At 41.2% G+C, this 10,562-nt stretch overlaps 1 protein-coding gene across 1 annotated transcript; it reads left to right on the top strand.

The window, feature by feature from the left end:
• The first annotated feature begins 248 nt into the window (after positions 1-248).
• Positions 249-10,122, top strand: LOC111959764 (NADH dehydrogenase [ubiquinone] 1 alpha subcomplex subunit 10, mitochondrial). The gene is made up of 10 exons (XM_023981559.2): positions 249-445; positions 839-1,007; positions 1,299-1,514; positions 1,736-1,822; positions 2,056-2,177; positions 4,750-4,817; positions 4,944-4,998; positions 6,926-7,011; positions 7,176-7,284; positions 9,855-10,122. The coding sequence occupies exons 1-10, from the start codon at positions 371-373 to the stop codon at positions 9,921-9,923; spliced, it is 1,056 nt and encodes a 351-aa protein (XP_023837327.1). The 5' UTR covers positions 249-370; the 3' UTR covers positions 9,924-10,122.
• The last annotated feature ends 440 nt before the right edge of the window (positions 10,123-10,562 follow it).

The following is a 10,562-nucleotide window of genomic DNA, read 5'->3' as shown; positions in this document are numbered from 1 at the left end:
AACGTTCATTAAAAACCCACTACAGACTACACCATTCCACTACTTTGATCCTATCTGCTCCTGCACCATGCCAACGGCCGGGGAGGACGGGATACCACCAGTTAACACACCCTGTAACTCTTCTAAACGAGACAGTAGCTAGATCATATGTAACATTTGAAATTCCTCTTTTTCTTTCAGGCAATTCAATTGCATGCTATTGATGACGTCAATATTAAGCGACTATGGCAAGACCCCCCCACTATTGATAACGTCAATATTAAGCGACTACGGGCAAGAACCCCTCTCCCGAAGTGTTATTGTCGCGCCTCGAAGGACTATCAAATAGAGCGATTTTGGAGACGATTTGTGGTTCTGGTGGTAAATAACCATGGCGGTACGGGTGCTCCGGTTGGTCCTCCCCTCGGGGACAGCCGTGTTCAAAATAGGGACAACTATTCGGACGGTAAGGTTGTAAAACGAATTGCCAAAATGCTCTCTCGCGCAACGAAGGGCATCAAGTTCACAAGCGTTGGTACAAGGACACCAGAACAACAATCCTAATGCTAACAGATGGGTGTTTTGCGTCTGCCAACAAATATTCTGCAATAATGTATTGTAAATAATTAACAGATAGCTTAATTTAACCCAAACAAGATGTCTAGCTAGTTAGCTAAATGAATTAGGTAACGTTTGCTAGATGAACTCAGAAGGTTGCCTGGTGGACCAGCCATTACCGGCGGATTTTAGTCAGGACAGAAGCATGACATTCACATGCTCATTCTATTGACACTGAGTACAATTCAATATTTGATTTGTGAACTATTGTTCATTGATAAACATATATTCTGTATTTTAGGCTGGTATTCACACAAGCTCAGTAAGAAACCTGCGGTACGGTTGGTGGACATATGCACTGGGCGAGAGGACAACTCCAAGGTTCAAGGAGAACAGCAAGATAATCTCCATTGATGGCAACCTGGCCTCCGGAAAGGGGGCGCTGGCCCAGAGTCTGGCTGAAAAGATGGGTAATGATCAGGCTGTTGTCAATGCAGTTATTGATGTCTAAACTACTTGTTTATTAGGCTTTATAAGTTGGGAGGTTAGAAGTTGATAACGCCAATCATTAGCATTTTTTTTGTTGACTCATTTAAAGTGCATATCAATGTGACGTAGTTATGGTATTCTTTGGTAGTACTAACATTTTTCTTTTTTTAATCCCTTTCCTACCTTCTGGGATAAAACAGAAGGGCACAATGACCCCCCCCCCCGCCCCCTTTCTAGATTGACAACATTAACATGTTGCCTGATGTCTGTAGGGATGCTGTACATGCCTGAGCCTGACACGCACTACTTGGACAAGATGACAGCGGAGAAGGCGCCTCTGCCAACCGCCTTTAATGGTAACTGCAGCCTGGAGAAGTTCTACGGAGACCCTAAGGCTGCTGACGGGAACTCCTACCGGCTGCAGGCATGGATGTACCTCATGAGGCTCCTGCAGTGGTCAGACGCCATGGAGCATCTGCTCACCACAGGTATGGCTGGTTGGCTAAGGAATGCGCTCACATATCACACAAAAATTACAGCAAGATTGTGTTAGGCTATTGGGGGAAAACAACAGACATTTAGCTCTTGACCTTACGTGTTTTTGTAGTTAAATTAATGCCTAGTGCTATTCTAAATGTCTGTTTGCATTTAGATCTTAAACTAACATTATTCTATTCATGTTCTTGTCATAAACTTTCTCTCGCTCCAGGCCAAGGTGTGGTCTTAGAGCGCTCCCCCTACAGTGACATGGTGTTTGTGGAGGCCATGTTCAAACAGGGTTACATCAGAAAGCAGTGTAAGTACTGAAATCCATATAACAAGGGTGGAACAGATCTGAATAGTCTTTTTGTATGGTTATGAATCAGATCTGGTTTAACACCAACTTGACAATGCCATGATATTGAAAGGTCATTAGTGTTTTCAATAAATAAACGGGGTGAAGAAGCTTTTTGCTGTATGTCACCATAAATAACATGGGGGCATTTTACATTGCTGAGGTTGATGAATCTTGTATGTTCTGTAATGCAGGTGTTGACCACTACAATGAAATCAAAGGTATCAGCATCTGTGAGTTCCTTCCCCCCCACTTGGTCATCTATGTGGACATGCCAGCAGAAGAAGTGCAGAAGAAGCTGAAGGCATCAGGCAAGGTAGTGAGAAAAAAACATATCAGCCATACTATCCTCTTCTTGACATATCGTCTGTCTGTGTGAAAGACCATCCATACTATCCTCTTCTTGACATATCGTCTGTTCTGTGTGAAAGACCATCCATACTATCCTCTTCTTGACAATCGTCTGTCTGTGTGAAAGACCATCCATACTATCCTCTTCTTGACATATCGTCTGTCTGTTTGAAAGACCATCCTACTATCCTCTTCTTGACATATCGTCTGTCTTGTGAAAGACCATCCATTACTATCCTCTTCTTGACATATCGTCTGTCTGTGTGAAAGACCATCCATACTATCCTCTTCTTGACATATCGTCTGTCTGTGTGAAAGACCATCCGTTATGTAGAACCTGTGGAATTTGACAGACGGTTTGAATGTGACTGAACAGGTTTATTTAACCGATTTTGAGACCTGTCCAAAAAGTATTGTAAATTGTGTGAATGCCTGGCACTGCTATACGTTTTTCATATATTGACTTACACTACAATCCAATCAGAGACCCACAACTTTGGAAAACTGATCTAAAGTATGAGTCAAATCACGGCAGTTGAAAATCGCCTAGGTTTTAAGCACGGATGACTTGTCGTTAACACTACTCTAAGACTCCATATGTAACTTGATTTGCACCGGATTCCTCCAACCCTCCGTGATTATCTTTAAAGAGGGGATTATTGCTGGGGCCTCAATGCTAATAACTACCAGGCTTTGTGAGGCCCGACCGCCTGCCTGCCAAGTGTGAGAGGTACTAAATAGGCAGCGCAGGCTGGAAAACCACAACTCATTTCTGTAATTGTGACTGATTACCAGAGGCATTTGGCAAGTTACAAATTCAAATTAAGAACATTATTCTCCATTTGCGACAGACTGAGCATCGTTTTTTTCTGTTTGTGAAATAGATCACAACCACTGTAGAGACTTTGAGACAAGTTTAAAATGCTTTTAGTTTAAAGCCCCAACAACATCATATGTTCAGGCTATAGGTAGACCGATTATGATTTTTCAATACCGATTTTTATATATATTTGTAATAATGACAATTGCAACAATACTGAATGAACAATGAACCCTTTTATTTTAACTTAATATAATAAATACAATCTATTTAGTCTTAAATAAATAATGAAACATGTTCAATTTGGTTTAAAAAATGCAAAAACACAGTGTTGGAGAAGAAAGTAAAAGTGCAATATGTGCCATGTAAAAAGCCAACGTTTAAGTTCCTTGCTCAGAACATGAGAACATATGAAAGCTGGTGGTTCAATATTCCCAGTTTTACTTTGTAGTTATTATAGGAATTATGACATGTCGACTATTTCTATCTATACCATTTGTATTTCATTTACCTTTGACTATTGGATGTTCTTATATTCACTTAGTTTATAGGCTTGAAGTCATAAACAGCGCTGTGCTTATACCCTGACTCTGCTTGCACTGAACGCAAGAGAAGTGACACAATTTCCCTAGTTAATATTGCCTGCTAACATGCATTTATTTTAACTAAATATGCAGGTTAAAAAATATATACTTCTGTGTATTGATTTTAAGAAAGGCATTGATGTTTATGGTTAGGTACATTTGTTCAACGAATGTGCTTTTGTTAAATCATCACCCGTTTGGTGAAGTTGAAGTAGGCTGTGATTCGATGATAAATTAACAGGCACCGCATTGATTATATGCAACACAGGACAAGCTAGTTAACTACACATGGTTGATGATATTACTAGGTTAACTAGTGATTATGTGAAGATAAGTTTAATGCTAGCTAGCAACTTACCTTGGCACCTTGCAGCCACAAGGTCCTATTTGACGCTGCTCTCGCTTAACAGGTGGTCAGCCTGCCACGCAGTTTCCTCATGGATTGCAATGTAATCGGCGTCCAAAAAGGCATATTACCGATTGTTATGAAAACTTGAAATCGGCCCTAATTAATCGACCATGCCGATTTAATCGGTCGATCCCTAGTTCAGGCATCAGTTTTAAAGCTGTTAGAAAAGCAAATGTATGCTGTGTATGAACTTGTGCTATTCAATGTTTAGGGTGCATGTTAAATAACCTAATGTCTTGTTCAGGCTATATGCCCAAAAGCTGCACTGTGTTTTAGATTGTTAGTGGACGGGTAGGATTTTGGCACAAAACCATCTGTTAAACTCCTCTAGGGTTTAAGCTTAATAGTGGTCAATACAGGAATGAAATCAAACTGAAGCCTGGATAAGAATACAAGCGTGGTCCTTGGCATAGATCTGTATCCGTTCCCACTGAACCATTTGATAGTGTGTGCCAAGAGTATTCTCAAGTTAGGCCTCATTACCTTTCTGCTCTACAAATCAGATCATTGAAGGTGAGAATGTGTTTCAACAGCCGTTCCAAACCGATCTTCTGCTTGTTGACCACTTTGGGTGTTCCACTTGTTAACTTCAATCCATTTAAGGCACTTACACTAAGCCAGTGAATTGTGTTGAATGTGGTGTAGTTATTTAACTTTTCAAATAGCCTATTTACTAATGTGTGTTGTTCCTGTCTTTTATTCGTCTATCCTGTCTTACCCTCAGGATGTTCCCCTACCCTATCTGAAGAGCATTGAGGATGCATACAAGAAGACCTACCTTCCCAAAATAAGGTTGGTGGACTACAAAGCTGTCTATTGAAGGGAATACTATGCTCGATACCTCTGCGATGACCCCATGGATGGCTCATCATGTTTAACATTTAACCTTTTTTTGAGATTAGTTTTTCTGTATTTCAGTGAGAATGCAGAATTGCTTGCTTATGATGCAACGCAGGCACAAGACATCGAGAGGGTAAGAAAATACAATGTGTGACTAGAGGCTAGGGATCTCCATCTTTCCCTTGTCAAGATGACTTGATGTGTATCTATACTGAAAAAAATATATGAATGCAACAATTTCAACGATTTTACTGAGTTACAGTTCATATAAGGAAATCAAGCAATTTAAATAAATTCATTAGGCCCTAATCTATGGATTTCAAATTACTGGGCAGGGACGCAGCCATGGGTGGACCTGAAAAGGCATAGTCCCACCCACTGGGGAGCCAGGCCCCACCAATCAGAATGAGTTTTTCCCCACAAAAGAGCTTTATTACAGACCGAGATACTCCTCACTTTCATCAGCTGTCGGGGTGGCTGGTCTCAGACAATCCCGAGGGTGAAGAAGCCGGATGTGGAGGTCCTGGGCTGGTGTGGTTACGCGTGGTCTACGGTTGAGGGCGGTTGGATGTACTGCCAAATTCTATAAAACGACATTGGAGGCAGCTTATGGTAGAGATATGAACATTCAATTCTCTGGCAACAGCTCTGGTGGACATTCCTGTAGTCAGCATGCCAATTGTAAACTCCCTCAACTTGAGACATCTGTGGCATTGTGTTATGTGACAAAACTGCACATTTTAGTGGAATTGTATTGTTCCCCGCACAAGTGTAATGATCATGCTGTTTAATCAGCTTCTTGATATGCCACACCTGTCAGGTGGATGGATTATCTTGGCAAAGGCTAAATGCTCACTAACGGGGATGTAAACAAATTTGTGCACAAAATATGAGAGAAATAAGCTTTTTGTGTGTATGGAACATTTCTGGGATCTCTTATTTCAGCTCATGAAACTTGGAACCAACACTCCATATCGCGTTTTATATTTTTGTTCAGTAATAGATACATGGACTCTGATACAATACAGGAACGATACGTTTTAGTTTGAAACGATTTGGTTTGATTTTAGAGGAATTAATCGATGTGATTCGATGCACTAACATTTGTTGCATAAACCCATACATTTTTCCATTCTAAGTTAAAATCTGCTTCTGATTGAGCTCATGAGCTGGGGCTTCTCTGAGCTGGATCTGTGTGTGGTGTGTGTAGTCACCTGAGCTGAGCCATAAGGGAACCTGGGCATCTAACACTATCAGTTAGGGGGGCGACAATGTTTTGCTTTTTGTCCTCTACTGCTTTTGCTCTGAAATCACCATCTTGCAGGACAGGCACATAGATGCAAGCAATTAGTTAATGATTTAGTGACGTCCTTCCTTACAAAGCTGTCCCACAACTTCACCACAATACTGCATCGACACCGAAGTATGGCGATAATATCTTTTCTTTGAGGTCCCTGGCAATTCCCAGCCTTATTACATTGGTTGTCACTCCCAAAAACACAGCCTAATATTGCGCAAGCCATTTTGCCTACATTTGAATGCTGAAGGTGACCTGCAGATGTGCCAGATCAGGAATAGGCCTACCTCTCGTTGGTCAGTGCACACGAAGCTGCGCACAGCGTGCAGATTGACTATACTACAAATATTGCCTGGGGTTGTTCGGGATGGAAAATGACTTGTAGATCAATGGCTGCCAACATAATTACATGCTTAGTTTAACACTGAAGGAGAGGACACAGTTGTCACAAAATATGAGGAATTTTCTGAAGGTAGAGAGAAGGTAATTTGAGCATTTAGAAATATATATTTTTTGCGATACATAACATTTGAATAGATTTTTCTGAACAATGCATGCTATATTTGGATCGGTTTGTGTTTACACAGTCTGATGCACTCATATCTTAAACATTTGAAATGGGACCGATATGAATCGCTACATCCCTATTAGAGACATGAGAACACAAACATACTGTTGATGTTATTTTATAGGCCTACCCAATCCCTCACAAAATCCTATTGTCAAAATAGACTTACATTTTTTGTGTTTTTCTTATCTACAGATTGCAGAAGACATTGAGGACTTGAAGTTCGAGAAAGGACCTTGGGTAGAACAGGATGATGTCACATTACACTACATGAGAATGCTGTGAGTATAACCACTTAATTTGTTCCCTAGAGGTGTAGCCCTGAAACGAAGTGTTGTACTAAATGTGACAGGAATGTAACGACATGGGTAGGCCTATATAGTATATTTTGGAGCTCTATAGGCCTTCTCATCAGCCTGCTGTTTTCCTGCCTCTCTCTCCCCAGGGTGGAAAACAAGATGAGGGTGGCAGACCTGACCCTTGTACCCAACTTCCTCCCTGAGGTCACCATTGGAGCTCACGAGTATGACGCAGGCTACTACGCTTTCAAATCGGTAAGGGAGAAAAGCACTCTACTTATCTTATGATATACGATGACCTGATATAACCAGACTTCTCTTTTTTTTTAACCTTTATTTAACTTGGCAAGTCAGTTAAGAACAAATTCTTATTTATAATGATGGCCTACCGGGGAACAGTGGGTTAACTGCCTTGTTCAGGGGCAGAACGACAGAATTTTACCTTGTCAGCTCGAGGATTCAATCCAGCAACCTTTCGGTTACTGGCCCAACGCTCTAACCACTAGGCTACCTGCCACCCCTCTTATGATGGTGTGGTGCGAGATCACCTGATATATCTACACTATGAAAGAAGTGGAGAATAATGAGGTTGGGCTTTAACCGTGCTGGATAATGAGGTTGGGCCTTAACCGTGCTGGATAATGAGGTTGGGCCTTAACCGTGCGGGATAATGAGGTTGGGCCTTAACCGTGCTAGATAATGAGGTTGGGCCTTAACCGTGCTGGATAATGAGGTTGGGCCTTAACCGTGCTGGATAATGAGGTTGGGCCTTAACCGTATAGCTGGATAATGAGGTTGGGCCTTAACCGTGCTGGATAATGAGGTTGGGCTTAACCTGTGGTGGAATAATGAGGTTGGGCCTTAACTGTGCTGGATAAGAGGTTGGGCCTTAACCGTGCTGGATAATGAGGTTGGGCCTAAACCTGTGCTGGAATAAAGGAGGTTGGGCCTTAACCGTGCTGGATAAGGAGGTTGGGCCTTAACCGTGCTGGATAATGAGGTTGGGCCTTAACCGTGCTGGATAAGGAGGTTGGGCCTTAACCGTGCTGGATAATGAGGTTGGGCCTTAACTGTGCTGGATAATGAGGTTGGACCTAAACACTACTCCTTTTCATCCTTTTTATTTGAGTTTGTTTTGTGTAGTATTTTCCTTCTCCCTCTCTTCTGGGTTGTGTCCGTCCACAATGTTTTTTCCTCCATCATAAACTGAAATATATAGAATGATAAAGAGATGCCAGATGTGGAATATTCTCTAAGTCATTGGTATCATTGTTGCAGGAAAACATTCTGTTCTGACCTTTAAAGTTTATTGACTGGAGATGAGTTGTCTGGCTGCTGCTGTAAAGTGGGGGTATATAATGTGCTACAGGGTCTTTTGGGCTGACATTTTGCATGGTGTGCATTATCATACTAGAGCAAGTGGGAGGATAAGCTTGAGGTTATATGAACTATGGCGAGCTTTAGTTGTCTATATTTTCTCCTCCGTACTTCTATGTTGACAAAGTTCACTTCTGTTGAAGTGCAGGGTAGGATTCTGTAATAGAGCATGTACTGTGTTTGACAAAACTAGGAATCGATAGGGGCTTGTCTGGGGATTAATTTAGGTTTCGGCAGGTAAAAAACTTGAGATGCCAAGAACTCAAGGTAAACAAAATAAAACTTGAATGCCTATCCAATATTGATATTTGCAATCAAACACCACTTTTCCAGTCTTCAATTGTATTTGAAGCTGTAAATAAATGTCTTTATTTTTAGCTTCTTTGGCTGTCTGATAACAGTACTGGATAAGATAAGCAGTGTAGGACTCTGTTAACACTAGACTCTTTTTTTTTCGTACTCGCAAGACTAATGGTGTAGCGTGGCCCGGGTGACAGAGAGCGGCTTGGCTGTATCACATTAGCAGTAACTTATCACATTAGCAGTAACTAATGCAGTAACTTATCACGTTAGCAGTAACTAATGCAGTAACTTATCACGTTAGCAGTAACTAATTTCCAAGTCTCTGGGGTGATGGATTGCAATGTCGCCCCCAGTGACACAAACACTTTGCTTTACCATTAGTCTTTACTATCATCCCATGTCCAAGGGATAGATGAGTCTTGAGTGGCTAGTTCTTCAAAGCTGAAGGGAATAAGTAGGCCCGGCTCCTTAAATCTTAGAACTCTTAAACCTGCCCAAGTGTCCTGTGGAATCTCACTTGTCTCTTCTTACCCAAGCAATTCCCACAACTGTTTTTGATTATTGAAACCCCTTGCTTTGGCTTAGTTTTAATGATTTGTTTTGTAAAGTGTATGCTATGACTTTCCCCCTCCTTCAGAGGGTTTCAGAACATGTAAACTATTCCCCAATTGATTTAATTCCATGCTCAGTATTAAAGGGATACTTCGGGATTTTGGCAATGAGGCCCTTTATCTACTTTCCCAGAGTCAGATGATCTCATGGACACCATTTTTATGTATTTACCTGTGGTTTGAAGGAAGTTGCTAACTAGTACTGGTGCAATTGCTAACTAGCGTTAGCTAACGCGAAACTACCTCTAACTTACTTCATACTGAACACAGAGACAAAAAAAAAGGGTATCCACAAGTTTATCTGACTCTGGGGAAGTGGATAAAGGGCCTCATTGCCAAAATCCTGAAGTATCCCTTTAAAGTTGTTTAATTTTAGCCAACCTGTCTGTCTCTCACTTACATTTTCTTGCTATATTTTTTGCCAACTATTCCAGTTAATACAGCCCAGATGTGTTAGCATGCCTAATAGGCTATTTCCCCTGTCACTTCTCTCCATATAATTAAATTCACAAATGTTTCTTTTCTCTCCAAAAGCTCCCGGGAAAGAAGTATGCTGCAGGTTATAACGCAGATATTGGAGATAAGAACATCTGGCTGAAGTGAAGGCGTGGACCTAACTACTCTGGAGCTGATTGGTGTAGATGAATGTTTCCTTCCTCATTCCCTCCCTCACGCACCTGCTCACTCCTCCCTATGGGCAGAGAAGTCTAAATATAGGCTCATCCATTTGATCCAATCAACAACGTTCTCTTCTGTCTATGTATCAATGAGAAATTGTACGCATTAAAAACTTTTCAAAATGGCAATGTTCCTTCATGTTTAAAATATGCATCTAGCTTTTTCAAGAAAGATGATGGCAATTGGGATGAAAGAGGAGATATTTCAGCTCATCCTAAGTCATATTACTGACTTTTATTCAGGAAACTTTCAAGTTGCTGTCCCAGTTTAAGCGACTTATAATGTGTCCTTTTTAGTATTTTCTTTAGCAGATGCTTCAGTGACTGAGTCAGTGCATATTGAGGTGTTACAACCCCACCACAGGGGCTCTGGAAGCAGGTAGCCAATTTGGCAGGACTTCACGTTGTACCGAATGTTTCTGTTGTACTGAAGTGGTTCACAAACCAATTGGCTTCCAGCTGTTCTATAGCTGCATATCAGACAGAATGCATTTATAAATAACGTGTATAAAATCTGCCTCGGCAGTTATGATACATGCCTTAAGAACAACATATACTTGTGCTT

The sequence above is a fragment of the Salvelinus sp. IW2-2015 genome, linkage group LG36, assembly GCF_002910315.2.
Source record: "Salvelinus sp. IW2-2015 linkage group LG36, ASM291031v2, whole genome shotgun sequence".
Lineage (NCBI taxonomy): Eukaryota > Metazoa > Chordata > Actinopteri > Salmoniformes > Salmonidae > Salvelinus > Salvelinus sp. IW2-2015.
This window is presented reverse-complemented; position numbering and strand designations above follow the sequence as displayed.

What these genes read in the sequence shown, in the direction of transcription:
- LOC111959764 (XM_023981559.2), top strand. Translation starts at nt 371, where the DNA reads ATGGCGGTACGGGTGCTCCGGTTGGTCCTCCCCTCGGGGACAGCCGTG. An exon ending in GGAGCATCTGCTCACCACAG is followed by an intron (nt 1,515 to 1,735) that starts GTATGGCTGGTT and finishes CTCTCGCTCCAG; the next exon opens with GCCAAGGTGTGGTCTTAGAG. An exon ending in GGGTTACATCAGAAAGCAGT is followed by an intron (nt 1,823 to 2,055) that starts GTAAGTACTGAA and finishes TCTGTAATGCAG; the next exon opens with GTGTTGACCACTACAATGAA.